The 22,604-nt window shown below is 44.6% G+C and overlaps 1 protein-coding gene across 4 annotated transcripts in view; it reads left to right on the forward strand.

The window, feature by feature from the left end:
* Nucleotides 1-22,604, forward strand: part of CALD1 (caldesmon 1) — a 250,396-nt gene that overhangs the window by 115,979 nt on the left and 111,813 nt on the right. For 3 of the 4 annotated variants that reach the window (XM_034781621.1, XM_034781588.1, XM_034781615.1), the window contains exon 3: nucleotides 19,747-19,858. In XM_034781621.1, coding sequence (XP_034637512.1) covers nucleotides 19,788-19,858 — 71 coding nt within the window. In that variant the 5' untranslated portion in view covers nucleotides 19,747-19,787. Of the gene's footprint in view, nucleotides 1-18,906; nucleotides 19,136-19,746; nucleotides 19,859-22,604 lie in introns of those variants that run through there. The other variant, XM_034781597.1, reaches the window with a different exon arrangement.

Consider the following 22,604-nt stretch of genomic DNA (forward strand, 5'->3'; position numbering starts at 1 on the left):
TCGTAGTAATGTAAATAAGGTTTTTAAAATGAAATTAAAATGCAGAGTCCCCCGGACCAGTGGCCAGGACCTGGGCAGTGTGAGTGCCACTGAAAATCAGCTTGTGTACCGCCTTCAGCATGCGTGCCATAGGTTGCCTACCCCTGTCTTAGAAGATAGTGAGAGCATGGGACATCCATAAATTCCAATCAGAGACAGAGTGATGTGTTTAAGGGGTATAATAAAACAGTATCCCTCATGTCCAGCCACTCAGTGACACATGCCATATGCTAGTGCAGTACTCTTGCTGGCCCACTATCTTGCAGTGCCTGTTGCTTTAAGATTATATCAGTTTAGTGGATGCTAACCATTCAGAAACGTTCACTATGCCCAGCAGCCCTCCTGGTGACTCCCAGCTGCTTTCTCACAAACCCCCTTCACACCTCTGCAAGCTCAAGTCCTAAGGACCAGATTTTGCATCACTTCTTTAGGTTGGTAGAACCACCATGTGTGAGTCATCCCAATCGTTTGAGAGACAACTCGGGGAGTAAGCCATTATTCAGCATGAGTAAAGATGGCAGAATATGGCCCAAAGTGACTGAATACCAAGGGCTAGGTTCAAACAAATTTCATTGCACTGAGTAATAACCTACCCCTCAAACAGTCCCATTGATAGCAAGGGTGAGGTACTATTCAGTGTGAGGAACGCTACTGGAATCTGGCATAAAGAGAAGGCTCATCTGCCCCTCTCCCCCTCCCAAGAACACATTCCAGTAAGAGAGTGAAGCTGAGATCTGTGCATCAAAGTAGGGCTACCTAATAAGATAAAGCAGACTCCGCTTTTCTATCAGTGTTAGTCCTATCTGAGGCCTGTAAGCAACAGTCTGATTTATAAGAGATAAGCATGCTCAAGTGCCAACCAGACCTAACCTTGCTTAACTTTTAAAGCCTTGCTCGAGGGGGCCAAAATCCCTCTACTTAAAAGACTTAATTTCCAAGCAGTATGAATTATACAGCAACCACACGAGCCACGGCTGTACTACAGTGTACATGTGTTTGTTCTTTAGTCTGTAAGAAGAGAATACAGAACAGGAGGTCATTTGACTTACAACCAGTAATTTTGTTTTTTGTAACGTTTCTTTTAACAAATGCAGTTTAAATGGGTTTGTTTATATGACTTGGGATTGGAAAGGCCCAAACTAACCAGATTTTACACAATGTGGCTTTCTTCCAAATTAATCTAAAATATTTTAATCCCTCTGGAGTTTCTTTATCCTCGGCATCTGTGTTATAGTGGAGACACATTTTTAACATTTCTCTGAGAAAATTACCTTTCTTTCCTTCCAACTGTACTTGGTGAGGTCAATGGAGCACTGTTATACTCTATTTAAACATCTGAGATTCATCACATATCTGCAGACCAGAGAGAATCATCATAAAAAAATCTAATGAATTGCAACTGTTAGCCAAACAACTGAGTCCCCTAACAGACATCGGGCATTAGAAATTAAAACAAAGAACTCCTGCAAAATACAGTTTTGACATTTCAACTTTGTACAATGAAGAATTAGACTCTGCTAAAAGATGGTTAAAGAAGGGTGTATGGCAGGGCCGTCCTTACAGGGGCAGTTCTATGTTTTTTGCCGCCCCAAGCACGGTAGTCAGGCGACCTTTGGCAGCATGCCTGAGGGAGGTGTGCTGGTCACGCAGATTCGGCGGCGTTTCTGCGGGTGAACTACCGGTCCCACGCCTTCGGTGTACCTGCCGCCAAAGCCGTGGGACCGGCGGACCTCCCGCAGGCACGCCGCCGAAGGCAGCCTGACTGCCGCTCCCATAGCGACCCCAAGCATGCGCTTGCTGCTCTGGTGCCTTGAGCCGCCCCTGCATCCTTAGGATTTATGTGGCCCTATGCAGTATAATTAAACTGGTGCGCCTATGCCCAACGGCAGCCCGGGCTCGCATGTGTATTTTAGATAAGGGTGGTCTTTTGAAGGATTTATTTAAAAAACTGTATGGCTGAAGATCCAAGAATTTAAGGCTAAAGATGAATACTCAGATTGTGCATCTAAAAATCTATGCAAGGATTTTTTAGAGATGTGATTTTATAATCTTCAGCAACTCTAACAAAATATTTTTAAAGCAAATTTTTAACTAAGGTCCTGTAGACAAACATGTTCTGAGTAAATATTACAGTAATGCACAACTGTTTTGGTCAGTAAATTCAGAAACTGACAGTATTAGGGTGACCAGACAGCAAGTATAAAAAATTGGGACGGGGGTGGGAGGTAATAGGTGCCTATATAAGAAAAAGCCCCCAAAATCCAGACTGTCCCTATAAAATTGGGACATCTGGTCACCCTAGACAGTATATACCTGGGGGTTGGAAGATGCCTGTTAAAGGCTTCATTACCACTTGAATGGCTCTTTAACAGTTTCAATCTTGTGTTAATAGGTCTGGCAGGCTGGAAGGCTTTTTCACTTTTAAGTACTAGATCACCTCAGGAGGAAGATCACCAGTCTGCAGCAGCCAGCTGTGGTGGGAGCCTGCAGGAAGGGTCAGAACAGGGATAGGAAGAGGAGGAAGATGGACACTAAGACCCAGGGGTGCCGCAAATTTTCAGGTGCCCGACCAGGCTGGCTCCAGCTTTTTGCCGCCCCAAGTGGCGAAGGAGAAAAAAAAAAAAAAGATAAAGCCGCGATTGGCGGCACTTCAGCAGCGGCTCTACCACGCTGTTTCTTCAGTGGCAATTCGGCGTCCGGCCCTTCCCTCTGAGAGGGACTGAGGGACCCGCTGCCGAATTGCCGCTGAAGACCCAGACGTGCCGCTCCTTTCCATTGGCCACCCCAAGCACCTGCTTCCTGCGCTGGTGCCTGGAGCCGGCCCTGTGCCCTACGCAGCCCCGTATGCTGCGTATGCCTAAGGACGGCCCTGGTGTAAGGAGGCTTTGTGATCATGAAAACAACCTGACAAATTAATTATCCTCTTTTGGCCAAACCATAAAGGCCTTACTCATGGCAAGATTGTCACTTGCCCCGTGTGACTGCTATAAAGGGGAGTTAGAAGCCCACTTACCCCTGTAGGCCAGGCTGAGCCCAAGGAGGAGTCTAAGGAGGGGTTCTTACTTCCCTGTGAGGGTATGTAGTCTAAGTCACAAGATAGCCAAATACTGAGCTATTCAGGTTTCGAGCTATGTGCTTGTATTTAGGGCTTTTTTCTTTCTTTCTTTTTTTTTTTTTACTCTAGTGAGCAATTTATGGGACAAGAATTATTCCACTGCCCAGAAACTGAAATACCATGGAAAGATTCATAGATTCTAGGACTGGAAGGGACCTTGAGAGGTCATCGAGTCCAGTCCCCTGCCCACATGGCAGGACCAAATACTGTCTAGATCATCCCTGATAGACATTTATCTAACCTACTCTTAAATATCTCCAGAGATGGAGATTCCACAACCTCCCCAGGCAATTTATTCCAGTGTTTAACCACCCTGACAGTTAGGAACTTTTTCCTAATGTCCAAGAAAGGCCAGATCATGTGCTACTTTAACTTTATGGAAGCCTTCTTGAGGCATTATAAAAGCCAGTGATCTCCTACAGCTGCCAAATTTGTCACTTTAATGTCCCTGATGACTAGACAAGACTTTGGGTTTTTAAAGTGTCATCTGAAAGACTCACTCCCACTGCAAGCTATATGGAACAAAGTTACTTTATCTGCCACAGAAAAAGATGTAGCATCCGCTGTGATGGAGAAGAGATGGGACTCTTATAATAAACATAAAGGGTTCCCTTTATAAATAGTTTGTAAAGGGTTTAAAATGCTTAATATATGTTTAAGAAATGGTTTATTAATTGTTATAGAGGTCAAAAGGTGGTAATAACCATTGTTTATCTCTAACACGTTCTGCTGATATCCTAATAGCCACATAGAACACACATCACTTGTGTCTTAAAACAAGCTTATAACAGCTAGGAATAATTTATTAAATCTTTATAAAAACTTATAAATGGAATCTGAATATAAAGTGTGACCAGGAATTGTTTACTGGAAATGCTGGGCTCTCAGACACTAGTTGAGGCGTGTAGATTGAGGAATGCAGTCTGTGCTAAGCACTCATGGCCTGACTACATTACAAATGCCTGATTCAATAGTGATAAAATTCAGACCTCTGAATGTAGCTCAACCCTGATATTTAGATGGATCCCTCAGGCCCCCTCTTCCAGCTTCATTTAGTGGTCACATACTGTGGACCAGATTCTGCTCACAGCTGCATTGGTGTAAACTGAGAATAACTTTCATAACATTAGTAATCCCGAAACTGCCCATTCCTTCATCAGTAGAGAGTTTTCCCAGGAAGGGGAACTTGTGCAATTATGCTGTGCAAAGGGATGCAAGAGTTAAGAGCTTTGGGGGTAGAGGGGAGTATGGATCATAGAGTTCTCCACATAGAGATCTGCTGTTGGGAGTTTTGGCGCAGGTGGGACATAAGCAGGCCAGGGGAAGGGCAGGGATGGAAAGTTTTCCTCTTTGCAGATCCTCCCATCCTCATTCCATTGTATTTGTGTGGGTACGGAGGTGGGGGTGATGGGGTGAGAAGGCCATGTAAAGGGCTTCAGAGACTGCTTCTGTAATCTCTGTGAGGGGAATACCTTCAATGAGGGAATACCTTCTTCCGTGAACCCGCCCTGTGTGTGGCTCAGGTACTCAGGCTAGGCACGGGGCACTGGATTTAGGATTTGCCCGTAGTCTCTAAATAAAGAAAACTTCATAATGTAGCACAGCTGCCACTCAAGTTCATCTGTCGGTTTTGAAGCTGCTTTTTCAGGAGATGACATGCATTATATGACATGATCTATGAGTCAAAAATTCTATTCACGTCTGTATATTGTATGTTTATTGCATAGGACCGGCCGTTGAAAAAAATCATTGGCATTTCTACTAAAGCATTAGCTTCGTCTCATGCAACTTCTCATCAGTGGCACACCTATCAACCTGCCAAGGCCCAAATTTGGGACTCAATACGTGACAGAGATGCCAAATGAGGAATATTTAAACATTATTCATGCAGGAAATCTAAAATGCTGAGGGGTTCTTTCCTTTTTTTGTAAATAACCCTGTTATTTCAGTTTCAGGGGTGTGCACAGGAATTTAAATTTGGCTGCTTTTGAAGAGACGCAGAGCTCCCCTGGTCCCAGGGCTGCACTGGGGAGAGAGAGAGAGCTCCTTTGGACCTGGGGCCGGAGGAGTTCTGTGCCCCTGCTGCAGCCCTGGGCCGGAGGAGCTCTCTTTCTCTCCCCTGGCTGCAGCCCTGGGCCGGAGGAGTTCACTCTCCCTGCCATGGCCCCAAGGACGGAGGAGTTCTGTGCCTCTGCCAGTTATTCGGGGGGAGGGCTATGCCCCTGCTTGCCCCCCCTTGTCCACACCCCTGCTCAGTTTCATGATTATTTTTTCTAATGTAAATAGTTTTCAGTACTAAAAGTGAGGAGGCATGAAATAAGTCCAGGTTTCAACAATGATTGGAAGCAGAAGAGTCATTTCTTACCTCCCTTTGTAAAGTGCTTTGAGATCTACTAATGAAAAGCCCTATATAAAACCTAAGTAGTAGTAGTATTTTTTTAACAAGGCTTCTTCTAACACTAAGTAGTAGTAGTATTTCTTCTAACAATGGGGGGGAGGGATAGCTCAGTGGTTTGGGCATTGGCCTGCTAAACCCAGCAGTGTGAGTTCAGTCCTTGAGGGGGCCACTTAGGGATCTGGGGCAAAATCAATACTTGGTCCTGCTAGTGAAGGCAGGGGGCTGGACTCAATGACCTTTCAAGGTCCCTTCCAGTTCTAGGAGATAGGATACCTCCATTATTTTTTTTTCTTTCTCTCTCCTACAAATTTTTCTAGCCCACTTGGATGCAGGCAGTCCTGAAACTCTCATGAGGAAGTCTGAACTACTAACGTTTCCAACCCAAAGGTCTGATTTGCTTTCATTGCAATCAACAAGGATGGGCTGCAATGTTGCTGGGTCATGAAGTTCAGATAGTTTTGATAAAGTTTAGATAAGCATTTCAGCTTCTGGGCAGAAGGATGGTGTTGTGCTTAAAGGCAGTGAGATCACTGCTATGCCTTTTATTCCTGGTTCTGCCACAGACTTCTTGTGAGTCCTAAGGCAGCTTTCTTAATCTTTCTGTGCTCAGTTTGCCCATTTGTAAAATGCAGATAATACTGACCTATCACATGAGGGGCTGTGGAGATTGTCATTAATGTTTGTGCTTTGAGATTCTTGAATGGAACGTGCTATTGATCATTTTCTGAACCAAGTCACTGATCACACATCAGTAACGTGAAGACTCTGAGTAAATCCTCATATGGCTTTCTGAATTAAGAATTACACCTAAGCCAAATGCCCTCTTCCTATATGCCTATATATTTGAAGGCATCTTAGCACCATTACAATCCAAATAGTAGTGGAACAAATTCCAAGAACAGCAGGCGACCACTATGGGGAAAAACTCATTAACTGCCAAGGGTAATTCTTTTGCCTTTCATTAAATGGGACTGGAAAATATTCCCAAAATAATACATCTGTATGCAGAGGAATAAAGGTGGAAAAGAGGAAAAACTATCTTTTAAATTCAGCAGGAGTCTATTTTAATAGATTGTTTAACTCGCCAGCTGGCACTGTGTTGACTACTCGCTACATAAACTTTAAGGAGACCTATGTAGTGCTTGGAACAAAGTTTATATTAAGTCAGAGAAATTTAAATATTAATACATTGGCAGGACTAGTTTTTGGTACTGAGTAGAAACCAAGAAACTGCTTAGTCATGTCCATAGATATTTGTGTCTATATAAATGTTTTATGTACAATGCAAGAACCATATGTGCTCACAGCAATGAGATAGAGGATATAAATTCAGATCTGTACAGAACAGCGTTTGATAGATGTGCAGTCTTTATAATTGGTGGAACCCAGATCATATTGTTTTCTAACTTGGTGTTCCCCATAAAATGGTTTGCCTATGGAAGAGCCCAAATGAAACCTTTTGGCCTGTTGGGACTGAGCAGAAGAGAGTTGTTACTACTTTGTGTCATTGAATCCTCTCCATGACTGTACCTAGCAGCCTCTGCCTCGATTGAAGCTGGTGCAGCCCCTGAGCTGAGTTTAGCCTAGAGTGTCTTGCTGTGCGGTGTCATTTACTGCATGCTTTGGGGTATGCGTGTGTGTGTTTGTATTTTATTGTGGATATGTTTCCAAAGTGGTCATGTGTTGTTGTTTATGTGGCTTTGTGTGGAGGTATATGTGTGAGATTTAATAAGAACTTAAAGTGCTACTTTAACTATGTAATTAGCATTCGTAACAACATGTTGTTTGGTCCTGAAAATGCAAGGAAACCTCAAGAAATGTGTCTTATGTTTCCAGTTACTGCAGCATGACTGGGAAGCAAAGGACAAAGATTTTACTGCAGACAACCCTCTTCTTCTGCTTATGGAATCATTTAAATTAACAATATCTGACCTGACAACTGTCAGCATTTCCTAATAGCAAAGAGCCAACCTCAAATGGGTTGAAGGTTTGATTTGGTTCAGTTAAGCCCATGAAAATGTAGATGCTTCACTGAAATTTATCCAAACCTTTTGACTAAAAAGGGGGTGAAGCCATGGAAAATTGGGTCTGGATTTTGAGCACCCCAAAATTCAGGAGTGTTTGGATGCGGGGGTTTGGTTTTGGGCCATGTGACAGCGTGCAACTCACAACTCTGGCGCCTCCTGCTGGCTGTCATGGGAATTAGTTCTTCTTGCCAGTACGCCCTCTTCTGGTAGTACCTTGCCGCTGTCACTTCTGCTCTAGGGCGCACGTCACTCCCAGGACCACGGCGTCCTCTTCAGTGACTCAGGCCTCTGGCTGTGCCGCTATGTGTTCCCCCCTTCCAGGGGAACATTGCAGTCCCTTAGGCCTGGTCTATACTACCCGCCTGAATCGGCGGGTAGAAATCGACCTCTCGGGGATCGATTTATCGCGTCCCGTCGGGACGCGACAATCGATCCCCGAATCGGTGCTCTAACTCCACCAGCGGAGGTGGTAGTAAGCGCCGCCGACAAAAAGCGGCAGAAGTCGATTTTGCCGCCGTCCTCACAACGGGGTAAGTCGGCTGTAATACGTCGAATTCAGCTACGCTATTCACGTAGCTGAATTTGCGTATCTTAAATCGACTCCCCGCTGTAGTGTAGATGTACCCTTAGACTAGTCACTTCCGCAGTGGCAAGTGGGGGGAGGAACCCAGGCCCGTCCACTACTCTGGGTCCCAACCCAGGGACCCTGTATATGGCTGCTGCTTGCGTCGCCTCCTCTAATCCTCTGTAGATCTCCCTGGGCCACTTCCCCACGGCCCCAGCACCCTCTTTGCCCTTGCCTCAGGGCCTCAGCCTGCAGATCTCGGCAGCCTGCCAGGAGTTGCCTTTAGCTCCTCAGGTCTCTGCCTGCAGCACTGCTCTGTTCAGGGTGCTTGCTGCCTTCAGCTTGCAAGGCAGCCAGTTCTCCTCCAGGTCCAGGGAGTGACTGAAGCTGCTCTGTACTGCAGCTTTTCTTATATGGTCCTGCCCAGCCCTGATTGGCTGCTCCTATAAGCCCTTCTGTGATTGGCAGCCTCCTGTGCAGCCTCCCTAGGGCTCTATTAACCCCTGAGAGCCCAGTGTGGGGCAGGCGCCCCATTACAGGCCATCATAAAGATAAATGCCATTTGCAAAATTCAGATCTATGTTTGGATTTCAAACAACCTCAATATTCACAGATGTTAGAATCTGGGGGTTTGGTTTGACACCCTCCCCCTGTTCTTGCACCTTCCTTCTCCACTTCCCATCTTCCTTCCTCAAGCCTCTCCCAGTCAGATTTTCCCCAATTCAATCCTTCTGTTCCCATGAGCTGCTGACACCATCCCCCCAACACGTCACAGGATTTTAAGGATATCGGCTGAAGGGGGTGTCTCTCAAACTGGACATTAACTCTGTTGGGCCAGCTGCTTTATTAAAATCTTGAGAGCTCTGGAGTTCCCATGGGCCAGAAGACCCCAGAGCACACATCCACTCCCACTCCAACATGCCACCCTTACTCTGGGTACCCTAAAATGCTTGAGATTTGAAGGCAGAATTCAGCAGCAATTGACAGATACGCTCTAATGAAAAGATGAGTGACTAATTTTCAAGAAATAAAGTACCTGACAAATTTAAACTCTTTTTTCGATTCATAGCTGCAAAGAAATTGAAATTTCCTCGAATTTGCTATGTATTTGGCACATGTATACATAAACTTGACAGACTGATTGCAAACAGTTTGCTGCATGTGTTCAATACTCAGTATTCTGAATCTGAGCTGTGTTGGTCAATTGGTCACATAAGTCACATGCTTCTGTTTCTTATTCTTAATTGGGTAAACCTAACACTTGTAATCATGAGGAAGTGCTTGAAGACTCTCTCAGGGAGAATTACAGTTTAGTGAAAGGTAGCAGATAATGAAAGATATGGAAATGTTTTGGAAATGTTAAACTTTTCCTTTCTGGACCACACAGGCCTTGTCCAAGACACAATTCCTAGAACACTTAAGCAGCTGTAAGATTTATTGGCTTGATGCATACTTTAATTTTTATTTTCCCATGTAACATTCACACAAAGTAACTGCACATGTCTGTGCACTCTTAGTGATAGCTGTGCAGGGGATGGTCAGAGCCTCACCTGTCTAGTTTAACTGAATCTTGGCCAGAACTCTGGTGAGAGGTTTTGGGAACACTGCTCCCCCTGCTGCTTTAAGCATTGTGCAATGCTGTACAAAATACACCAGGAGCATTCTATTTACTGAATTGTAACGTTCTGACCATTGCCACAACATGTTTGCCTGTGCATGTGTCGTTCTGTTTGGAAATGGTACAGTCAGATCCTTGTCACGCTTTGTTAATTGCATCTCTGCAGGAGCTCTCTTGAGGAGTTTTGGAAACACTGTCATCCTGCTGCTTCAAGCAATGTGCCATGCTTTATATAACATGACAAGTATACAGTAGTGCACTTCTGGGCTGTTATTTTCTGCCATCAACATAGCCTACTTTACATGCTTCCTCACCACTCCTGGGTTCTCTGGTGACTCTGTTACCGCAGTAGCTGTCATTCTTTGCCTTCACATTACATACTGGGACATACATAGATCATGACACACATTATTAAAAGTGACTAATGATTTTGAGTGCCTCGGTTTCTGGGAAAGAGGCCTGATTTTCATAGGGATAGTAGGCATCACTTTCTGAAATTCAGATGCCTTTAAAGTATCTTAAGTAGGGCACCGAAAATAGACACACCAAAATCACATTTGAAAATTTAGGTCCACGTACCACAGTTCGAGGCAGGTTCATTCACGTGTGCCTGCAATATGCTCTACTTTCCTGCCTAATTATATCCCCATATTCTGAGTGCGTGATTGGCCTTCAGGATCCAGCTACAAATCAAAAAGGAATGGGAGGCTCCCTGGAGACTATTATCTTTGCTTGGCAAGAAAAAAATGGGGTTTATTTACTATAGTTAGGAGCATTTGAAAATTGTGAACTCAGCATGCACAGTAGAAAATGTCATTAAGTCTACGTGGGAAGACTCATACTTTGTGGGCTTCCATAGACTTCTATGAAGTTCCATCATGGCTTAATTTGACTCCAGGTGCACACTTTATATGATATGCACTGCGCATGTGTTCATCTAGTGTACAGCTGGCTGAAATGCACACTGGTTTGTTCAAGGAATGTACAAGTGCAGTATGCAAAGCCATCAGCAATTGGTAGTTCTGTCGGCTGAATTTTTGGGGTGCAAATTGGTTAAAAACTCTTTGGGCGGAGCTGGTGGTGAAATTAACAAAATATACATTGAAGAAAGTGTATTAATTCATCTTTGTGGGTTAAATTGTGCAAGGTAGTAAAAACCCTCAACTCTCAATAGACTTTAGGGGCTTCTACATAATGGAGAATTGGGCTCGACAGTTGTTGTATATCTTAACAGAGAAAAAGGATGAAATGCAAAAATTAAGCCATAGTAAGCTGTCTGCATAGGACCTATGTATTATTTTCTTTCTTTCTTTTTTTTACAGTTACACATGTAGCTTAATAAATCACTGTTTGTGCTGTAAAATGGATTCCAGAAATCATGCAGAGTTTGCACTATGGCTGAGTTAATGTTGCTGTTGGAACTTCACCTTTTGCATTTCCTGACTTTTTGTTATTTTTAACTGTCACCTTAAAGTTGTATTAACGCAGGATTGGAGAGATGAAGAGAAGGAACATGAGCTGAGTGAAAAAAAGGTACATAAAACCCACTCACTCACAACTAATTTAGTAGTTTAGATATATTGTTAAAACATGGCAAGCAAATGTAGCATGTGTGTCAGTGAAAGACCAATAGCACTTCCACGAATTGGGTTCTGTGTGGTCAATTGCTCTGCACATTTCCAACCTGAGTTGCAGTGCCTTCTACTAACTGCAGTTCTGGTCCCTCACTGAGCTCTGCTGATGCATGTCTGTCCATCAGTTCCTCCTGCTGGTCAGTCATAAAATCATGGAAATGTAGTGCCGGAAGGGACCTCGAGAGGTCGTCTTGTTCATTCCCCTCCACTGAAGCAGGAGCAAGTAAACCTAGACCTTCCCTGTGTTTGAACCTATACCTCCAGACATAGGCGTTGACTCCGTGGGTGCTCCGGGGCTGAAGCACCCATGGAAAAAAAATAGTGGGTGCTTAGCACCCACCAGCAGCCCCAGGGATCAGTGCCTCCCACCCACTGGCAGCCCCACCGATCAGCTCCTTTTCCTCCCCTCCAGCACCTCCCATCTGCTAGCAGCCCCGCTGATCAGCTCCTTTCCCCCCCCCCCAGCACCTCTTGCCCACCGCAGATCAGGTGTTCAGCAGCGTTGGGGGCTGGGGGAGGAGCGAGAGTGGGGCGCACTAGGGGGAGGGGGTAGAATGGGGTGGGATGAGGTGGGAAGAGGTGAGGGCTTGAGGAAAGAGGTAGAGTGGGGTGGAGGCTAGGGCAAAGCAGGGGTCGAGCACTCCCCAGCAAATTAGAAAGATGGCGCCTCTGCCTTCAGAAGATGTGAAGTCAAAGTAGTTAATATTTCATATTTTGACATTCAAGCTGTAAGTAAACTTAGCTTTTTTCACCCTCTCCATTGACTTCAATGACCCTTCTTTGGAGTTGAATAGGGATAAATGTGGGCAGAATTTAGTAGACTCTTGAGGATGGCAAAGTAAGATTGCGCTGCATACATGCAGCTATTCCTAACCTTAACTAGCCATGCTGTTTATTTGTAAATCCATCCTTCATTGCTCTCTCTTACGTCTTGATTCTGCTCCAATTAAAACCAATGGCAAAACTGCCATCGACTTCAGCGGTGCAGAATTGGCTCTTACCTTAGAGAAAATGCATTCTCGATCCTCATGTAGGGGCTGATTCTGTGAGCTGCTGGTAGTTTTCTGTAGTTTCCTTGGGAGCTGAAGCTGGTCAACACTTTCCCAGAGGCAGACCCAGTGACTTGTAGGATCAGACTGTGAATTTGCAGCATACCTCCGGTAAGGTAGAGTTTGTGTTGGCGTTCTTTAGTGCAGTGCACGGTACCGGTATTTCAGTGATTGGGCTAACATAATATAGATGTATGGCTTTGTGGGTAAAATATGGGCAATTTTTTTTTGTTTACATTAAGCCAAAAGTTACTAGCGAAAGGGGAGCAATGAAGCTAACTTGTTGACAGACAGGATTCCCTTCCCATCCCTTGAAAGTCTGGAGACAATAAATATAAAGAGGAGCTCATTTGGGGCTGAGTGTGCACAATGCTGAGCACTTCCTATAAACTGTTGTGTATCTTTAAATCCCTTTGATTTCAGGGCACTTTGCAGCTAGCAGGCTCAGTCATATATTCAACAGCTGAAATAGCCTTTACTTATGATTAAATGGGAACTAAGGGGATTCCAATTTCCAGTGCTTTCTTCTTTCAGTACTGAAGGCCAAATATTCCCTCAAAACCAACAATAATGACAATGGGAGGAAACTTAACTGACATGGTATTTCTGGTTCAAACAACGTGTATCGAAAGAGTGGGAGAGATTCTGCCTTTAGAAGTGTATGTGCAACTCTCAGTGGCTTTGCAGGTGTGTATTTGAGGTAAAATAGTGTGTAGCGAGACCAACTTCTTAAACCTTGTGCAAGTGCAGTGACATCTTGTGGTAGATGCTACGGCAGAATTTGGCCTTTTGGGTGAAATCCAGACTGTGTTGAAGTACATGGGAGGTTTGCCAGCGACTTCAATGGGACCAGGATTTCACCCCTGGTCTTTATGTTAAGGACTATTTCAATTTTGTCTGATCTTTGGGGACAACATATTTGGAATATTTCTGAGGACACTCAAAGAGGAGGGTCATAGGTCACTCCTTCTGACATGAGAACTGGTGTCTCTGCCAGCAGCCTCCAGCTATGTTTCTTCCTCTGTCTGCTAACGGGAAACCATCGTTAAATGTCACCACAAGCACATTTGGGTCCGGAACATGCAAATCCAAATGTTAAAAGAAAATTCTGATTTTCCTTGGACGGAGTTCCCCGAAGCCAGTGGTTCACCAGGCTGACACGGTTAAGGCATGTCAGTTTCAGAGCCATAGGTACACAAGGGGGTGATGTGGCCAGCATCACGTCTGACCACCTTTGACTGTCCTAACCCGATGGAGCAGGTAGCTATTTTACAGCTGAGTGAACGGGAGGCAGCCTTTCAGCATGAGATTGATCGAGACGCAACCCCACGACTTTTGGAATTGTAGTTGAGTGTTTTACCCACTCAGCTACCACAACGTTAACACCTAGTTATGCACCTTTGTCTGCCTAGGACAGATAGATAAATATTTATCTAATAGGCAGAGTCTGCCTGGCCCTGATGTGGAGGGATGTGAAGAAGGGATGAAGTAAGGAACCTCCTGCTCCTTGCATGGATCACCAAAGGGCAAGGCAAAATTGTCATCAATGTGCACAACACTCCCTAGAGAATGGAGAGGGATGGAGAGTGTGTGGATCAGTGGTTTCAGGTGGGCTTGTACTCAGCACGGTTAAGTTGTGCCTCTGTTGCCGCTATCCATTCAACCACGGCTGCACTGCTGTTTGTGCTCATGGTAACTCAGTGAGAGCAAGTACATGGATGTGTACACAAGCCGGGGAATCACACCCATTGTTCACAGTGTAGATGTAACCACAGAGTGCAGATGGAAGTAAAACCAATGTAGCGCAGAAGGCAATCTCCTTAATTTGATTTTATGAAGCTAAATATTGACTGTTGTTATTTAGGTAGAAGCACAGTCAGATGATACAAGGGATGCGCTAAATTAAAACAAAACTGTATGTTCACATGACCTAATGTGTTTATTTTGCCTTGAGTCCCAAATGAGCTATTCTGTTTGGGAAGGAGCAAAGCTGCTTGTTTTTTTTTTTTTTTTTTAAGGTACAAAAGTTCAGTATCTGCAGTCAACATGAACAGTTGGCCAAGTTTTACAGTAACGCCTGCAGATGTGGTCACATGAAAGTAACTTTGGAGATGAATTCTTAGACCCTGTTTAAATGTCAGTTTTCGTCTTGGTAATGTAATATTTCTAGGTGCTCCTAGTGTCTCAAAGTACAGTAGGCGCTTAAATGGGATTTGACATTTGGGCAAATTCAGCTCTGGAGTAACACCTTTTTACGTCCCACTTATAACCGATCCGAATTGGGTCCAATGGCTCTAGCGTATAGTTAATAAGAAAACACAATATTTCCAAACATTTTCTGACAGATTTTCATAGAAAACAGATTTTATTTGTTTTTATTGAAGATCGACTAAGGAACTCTAATTCGCCCAGATATTACTCTAGAATACTTGTCATAGCTGCATTTCATGGGTGCCAGTTTAAACAAGATGCAGTTGAACAAAGAGAATTGCTCGTTCTTCCACTTTTCAGCTGAAGAAGGAGGCTTGGAAGGGCTCTGCTCTCCACCTGGGTGGTGCTTGTGGTCCAGTAGATGCCAGACCACGTGCACAAGTAAAGCAAGGCACTCTCTACTTGCAGAGGGCAGGATGTACTGTACTGTACTGTACTGGAAAGAACCCCCTGCATTCTTAGGGTTGTCAACTCTGACTGAAGCTATTCTGAGAGTTTTTTTCCCCCCAACATGACATAAAGTCATTTTCTTAAAATATCCTATTACAATCTGGATTGCTTTCAATAGTCACCAGGAGATCAATGCTGATTCCGGGAGACTCCAGGGCAATCCTGGAGGGTTGGCAACCCAATGCATTCTAGGCCAGGGCTATGGAAAACTGAAGGAGAGGCAGATGGGACACGATGTTTTATTTAGTTCTGTGTAGACATTTGGCCTGGTAGGATGGAATCTACAAAACTGCTAATAATTTTGATGAATGTTGAGTCTTGTGGATAAATTCTGGTGCCCTCTGCCGTGGAGCCAGAGGGCACAGGGGAGCCTTGTGCATTCTCACAGGATGTCAGCATGGGTATGGTGTTACCGCCTCAGTATGCATGAAAAGTTACCGCCTCAGTATGCATGTACTGGCTAGTGTACTAGTGATGCTCTGTGGGCTCAAGTTGTTATCATGCTGGTGAAGGGCACACTTCCCCTTACAGACCTCAAGGATAGGACAGACATAATGGCTCAGGCCATGTTTGCTCAGCCATTTGAGCTCTGATCCATAAATCTCCAGTGCCAGAATTTCTTCCTTTTATTGGTTATATTATGGTAACACCTAGAGGCCACAATTGAGATCAGGGTCCCATTGTTCTAGGCCCTGTACAAACATATAGTGAGAAACAGTCGCTGCCCTGAAAAGTTTCAATCTAAACAGACAAGAGGTGTGAAGGGAAACACGCAAAAAGAGTGAAAGGGAGTTGCTCAAGGTCATACAGTATCAGTATCAGAGCCAGGAACAGAACTCAGGTTTCCTCTGTGCAAGTCCACTGGATCATACTAACACTCAAATCAGTGTCCTTAAGAACATAAGAATGGCCATACTGGGTCAGACCAATGGTCCATCTATCTCAGTATCCTGTCATAGAATCATAGAATATCAGGGTTGGAAAGGACCTCAGGAGGTAATCTAGTCCAATCCCCTGCTCAAAGTAGGACCAATCCCCAACTAAATCATCCCAGCCAGGGCTTTGTCAAGCCTGACCTTAAAAACCTCTAAGGAAGGAGATTCCACCACCTCCCTAGGTAACCCATTGCAGTGCTTCACCACCCTCCTAGTGAAAAAGTTTTTCCTAATATCCAACCTAAACATCCCCCACTGCAACTTGAGACCATTACTCCTTGTTCTGTCATCTGATACCACTGAGAACTGTCTAGATCCATCCTCTTTGGAACCCCCTTTCAGGTAGTTGAAAGCAGCTATCAAATCCCCCCTCATTCTTCTCTTCTGCAGACTAAATCTCAGTTCCCTCAGCTTCTCCTCATAAGTCATGTGCTCCAGCCCCCTAATCATTTTTGTTGCCCTCTGCTGGACTCTTTCCAATTTTTCCACATCCTTCTTGTAGTGTGGGGCCCAAAACTGTACACAGTATTCCAGATGAGGCCTTACCAATGTCGAATAGAGGGGAATGATCATGTCCCTCAATCTGCTGGCAATTCCCCTACTTATACAGCCCAAAATGCCATTAGCCTTCTTGGCAACAAGGGCACACTGTTGACTCATCCAGCGTCTCGTCCACTGTAACCCCTAGGTCCTTCTCTGCATAACTGCTGCCTAGCCATTCAGTCCCTAGTCTGTAGCAGTGCATGGGATTCTTCTGTCCTAAGTCCAGGACTCTTCCGACAGTGGCCAGTGCCAGGTGCCCACGAGGGAATGAACAGAACAGGTAATCATCATGTGATCCATCCTTGCTGCCCATTCCCAGCTTCTGGCAAACAGAGGCTAGGGACACTTCCTTTATTTATGTTATGTTATTTCAGTGCTCCTGGAAACATCAGCCCCAACAGTGAGACCTCACTCTTTACAGCATTCCTGTCCCTCAATAATCAGGGTGCAGGAGATTGAGGCCAGAAATTGGGTTTCTCATTTCTTTTATAATCTCCTTTCTGCTCTGGTCCCTTTATGCTGTTTTATCGGTATAAAGGGGCCACAAGAGTGGACCCTAGGAAATAACCCTGCATAAATGGGATCCCCGGGCAGTGCAGAATAAGGAGAATGACATTCTGCTGCATCCCCATTGCTGCCCCTGTCATTTCGGGAATGCTGGGCAGAAGGAAGGGCACGTGGCTGGAGTGTAGTGCATTCTGATTCCCTAGGCTAGCTGAGCAAGTGGGTAAACTGTGCTTAAAAACAGATTGGTGTAGCAATACCTTGGAACTGGACACCCTTCCTCTTTTTTAAGTCCAGGAAGCCTCCTCCACTGACCTCCTCACAAACAATGGGCCAAATTCACTGCTAGGAGTGAACCAGCAAAAGAGCTTTGGCTTCAGTGGAGTTGTGGTCATTTTGCACCAGTGGTAATCACACCTTGCCACCTGCCCAGCCATTATCAGACTGAAGATTCCTGTATGCATTACAGAGTCACAGAGTCTTAGGACAGAAAGGATCACCAGATCATCTAGTACACAAGAGAGAGTGATCTAGCACTAAGTAAGTTGCTGGAAATTCACCAGTGGGTACAAGCTTTCAGGCTGTCTGCCTTGAAGGTCGCTGAAAGGAAATTTGCAATTATTTCATTGTACCGAGAGAAAGCGGAATGGCATGTCTTGGCACTGTGCCGTCACCAGTGGTGGCAGCCTGAGAGTACTTTGCAAGAAGTAGTAATTCTATATTAGGGAACACACTCTGGCTCTGTGTTATTTGGCTCCAATAGGTTGAAAATGATGCATAAGCACACCATCACTGTCGCTTTCTGAGAGCTAATTCAGTACAATGGAAAGGTGATTGACGGCCATAGAGACTGAAGGAGTTTATTCATTCACATCAAGGCAAGTTTCCACCTCCTTGCTGCCCCAATATTAAAGCCTTGATCCAGCAAAGTACTTAAGTATGTGCTTAACTTCAAGCACATGAGTAGTCGCTGTGAAGTCAATGCTGAATTGAAATAGACTGAAGCACGTGCTTAAAGCCAAGCACATGCTTAAAGCCAAGCATGTACTTAAGTGTTTTGCTGAATTGGGGCCATGGTAGAGGTGAGAGAAAGTAAGAAATATTTTTTTCATATCGTCCCCAGGCATTTGCCAGAAAGAAATTTTGTTTTTTTCATGAAATTTGCAATAAATGGGTGGTTTCACATAAAAAAGTATATGATCTTCAAAAGCATTTGATCAGGTATCTTCACTGGATCCAGTCCCCTTTTGGGGTTCTCTACTGGAAGTCTCATCAGAACTTGCTAAAAACGCTTTCAGGAAAGCTATATTTCTATTGTAAAGGTCAAAACTGTGCCAAGAATCCTATTCTGTGGTGAGCGCCCTTTCAAAAAACAACCCCCCCACCAAAAAAAACCACCCCTACCCCAAGCAGAGTTTTTACCCCCAAAAGGGAGATGTGCTAGAGATTCCCTGAGGTCCACTAAAGACTTCACTATTGTTGTTGATTTGATATGGAAGATGCTCAGATACTGCAGAGGTAAAGCTTTAAGGCAGATAAACAGATTAAAAAAAAATAACTTCAAATAATTAATGAATGCAGCTTCTCTTTGTCTCTTTTAAATTGTAAACAGTTAGTTAATAGCTACCCTTCAAACTGAGACTATCTGAACTCTTTCTTTTCGCAGTGTAAGAGGCTGTTCTTGTACTAAAGAGCTGGAAAATGTTTTTAAGGGAGAAAAAAAAAAAAAACCCTCCTCTGAGTGCAGAGTCTAGGCTAGGATTCCAGAGGAAGTTGAGGCCTCCAGCTCTACACAGGAAGCAATCTTAGAGCAGGCCTTAAATGCCAGATTCCAGGCAGAGTTTAACTAACCACTGACAGCTCTGTAAACAAAGCAGGGACAAAAAGAGAACAGCTTTCCCTTTTCTGGTAGTCATTTTTGGTTTGGGGGCTGCAGGGGAATTCTGTAATACTCGGCTTGATGGGATATAAATGAAGGCTGAAAAGGCTTTGTATATGAAGAACTATAAAGGGGAAATATTTCATGGACTAAATTATCAAGAAGAAGGTAGGGCATTGTTAAAATGCATGGATTAAACTATTAAAAAGTTGCTTTTGGTTCTTTAAGAAGGATTTATACACAACTTGTCTCCTTCTGGGTGGTATTTAAAAGCTCTGGCTTCTATTTTTTCTCTCTCTCCCTTTTTTTGGGATGGGGGTGGGGAAGGGGGGGAGTGTTAGCCTTTCCAGAATTCTTGTTATCTGTACAGCTAGAAAGAAACGAGAAATCTGTTGTGTAGCATTTTATTGTTTCCAATAAAATTTGAAGTTAAAAACAATTACAGTCCTGCTGAATTCTTTCTGTTGTTTCTAGGAAAGGACCTGTGGCATTACAAATAGCTAGTCTGTGGCTAGCAGATATATACAGTACTTAGGTTAATGCATGTTGATTTAATTTTAACTTGGAAACTAAACTCAGGAATGGGCTGTGTTTATCCTACTAGGCATTTCATTAATCCTGTTTATCTCAGCAATACTGAGGAAATTTATTGCTAGAAAAAGAAAATCATACCAGGGGAGTTTAAAAAGCAAAAAACCACCCCTGAATTATCTCCGTTGGTTAAATGCATCCAATTGTATTCTATGTCCATTCTAACTCACCTACCTTTCTCGGTTTAGATTCTGATCTGTTTGGAGTTTCGAAAGCTTGAACACGCACCATGGATGACTTTGAACGCCGCAGAGAACTCAGGAGGCAAAAGCGTGAAGAAATGCGCCTTGAAGCGGAGAGGTGAGGCGTTACATTGGAAAACAGAGTCCGTGGTTTGATTTGTGTTAGTACCGGCTTTGAGGCTTTCTGTGTCTCAATATCCAAAGTGTGGTACAGTTTTACTGAACAACTTTGCTACCAATATGTTTAAAAAAATGGGAATGGGTAATGTTTCTAGGGAGAGGCCGAAAGTCAATGGGAGTTGGGTGCCTAACTTCCTTAGGCTTTTTTTGAAAATCCCAGCCTGGTGTGTTGAGGAAGAATGTAAGTACTGAAGGTGGAGTAGGGCAATGTGAAATCATTTACAGGTATAATAGAAAGGAACTTATCAAGCTGACAATGGTCAAATGTCATGCGTCTGACTGCTAGTCATAGAAATCAGATTGTGGTGGTGGTTCCAGAGATAGAGCTCAAATTATAGAGTGTTGAAGGAAAGTGGAAATAAAACCCTTAAGCCTTGGCTACACTTGGCAATTCGCAGCGCTGCCGCGGCAGCGCTGTGAAGCTCAAGTGTAGTCGCGCTGCCAGCGCTGCAAGAGCTCTCTCGCAGCGCTGTAAGTACTCCACCTCTCCGAGGGGAGCAGCTTGCAGCGCTGCGAATGAGCGTGCAGCGCCGCAGGCACTGATTATACTGGCGCTTTACAGCACTGCACTCGCTGCGCTCGGGGGAGGGGGGTTCACATCCCTGAGCGCAGCAAGTTGCAGCTCTGTATAGCGCCAGTGTAGCCAAGGCCTTAGAGTACTTAATATGTGAATACTTACCCTTAGACTATTTAATACTCAATATGAGAACTGCCTGCTAAAATATCTACACTACTAGCACATTACATTTATGATTTGTTTGCAACTGTTTGATATAGATTATAGAGGCAAAATTCTGCTCCTAGTTACTCCAGATTGACATTGGTGTAAATAAGAGTAGAATTTGACCCTAAATGTTACTGTTAGCTCAAATGCAGTGACAAGACTTTATTAAACGAACAGCTTGAAAATTTTGGGACTGATTCTCCTCTAATTCACACCCATTTTATACTAGTGCAACTCCATTGATGTTAGTGGAGTTACTCCTGTTTTACACCAGCATAAGAGGGGAAGGAATCAGGCCCCTAATATTTAAAAGAAAAAACAAATTTCCTTATTTATGTTACAATGATTACATTATTAGTTTATTAAAACTGCAAGAATTTCAAAAAATATAATTTACCCATTGCTCTTTCTTTCTTTCTTTCTTTCTTTCTTTTTGGATACTGAAAACGATATAGTCAGTTTCACTTTTGTTTCTAGTCTTTTTCATGTTCAGGTTCTCATGTACTAGCATAATGCTGCAGTATTTGAGTTTCAGATGCTGCAGAGGTATATTTCTTTCTTTTTACGCAGCAGTTTTAGATGGAAACAAAAAAAAAAGTCAGTGGGGTATAATATAAAATACATATTTTTTGTATCTGCCTTGAACATTTTTAATATGGTCTTGCCTATTCAGGCAAGACTTTTCAAATGGATAGTGGAAGGGACATCAAATGGATGGCCATAGATGCCTTTTAATTACTATTTATTTTAGAAGGAAAGCACTATCCTATAGAACTGTGTATGTGATGGTTCAGATCAGGGTGGAAAACTGATTCTTCGGTGTTGAGAAACAGTAAAGTCATTTGCAGATAAATAAACCCAAATGAAAGCATGGTGGCCAATGTGAAATTAGATGGTAGCTTCCACATTTCAAAAGCCACCATTACAACTGTCAAGTTGGCTAGCAATCTTAACAAAGAGGCTGCAAAATGGGTCATGGAGAATGAGCTACCTTCGAGTGTTCCCTCCAGATCTGTATTGATGCATTTGGTTAGACTAGGGTTACCATACGTCCGGATTTTCCCGGACATGTCCGGCTTTTGGGGGCTCAAATCCCCGTCCGGGGGGAAATCCCCAAAAGCCGGGCATGTCCGGGAAAATCGGGAGGCTCGGCTGGGGCCTCTTTGTGCGGGCCCGCGGGGCTGGGAGCCGGGAGCCGGGCCCGTGGGGCTGGGAGCCGGGAGCCGGGCCCGCGGGGCTGGGAGCCGGGCCCGCGGGGCTGGGAGCCGGGCCCGCGGGGCTGGGAGCCGGGAGCCGGCCCGCGGGGCTGGGAGCCGGGGGTGGTCGGCCAGGGCCCGAGCCGACCCAGGCTGGAGCCGCCAGGGGCCAGCCTGGGCCGCGCCTCCTCCCCCCCACACTCCCCCTTACCTGCTTCAGGCTTCAAGCAGGGGAGGGGGCAGAGACTTTGGGAGGGGGAGGAGTTGGGGCGGGGGCGTGGGTGGGGCTGGGGGCGGGGCCGGGGCCCCCGGGAGTGTCCTCCATTAGGAGGCACAAAATATGGTAACCCTAGGTTAGACAGTTTGAGAGAAACTTGCATGGCCAGTTCCAGTGCTGGACCATTCCTCTGGGTAAACAGGCACTTCTGTCTCCAGAGCTGTTGGGCTCTTACCACAAAGTAAATTTGCAAAGCAATACATGAATTGAATAAAATGCTTGTCATAGTTACTGACAGGGATATGTCCTGGTTAACGTTGTTTTGTTGTTACGTTGCTGATCAATTAGGGAACATGCTTGTTTAAAGTTGTGCAATGCTCCCTTCTAATGTCGTTTGGCAGCCGCCTGCTTTGTCCACTGCTTGCAGAAAGAGCAGCCCGTTGGAGCTAGCTGGTGGGGGCTTGGAACCAGGGTGGACCGGCAGCCCCCCTAGCAGCTCTCCGTTCCCCTAAGTTCCCTGCGTGGCAGCTGCCCAGCAGGCTATCAA

The sequence above is a fragment of the Trachemys scripta genome, chromosome 1 (assembly GCF_013100865.1).
Source record: "Trachemys scripta elegans isolate TJP31775 chromosome 1, CAS_Tse_1.0, whole genome shotgun sequence".
Lineage (NCBI taxonomy): Eukaryota > Metazoa > Chordata > Testudines > Emydidae > Trachemys > Trachemys scripta.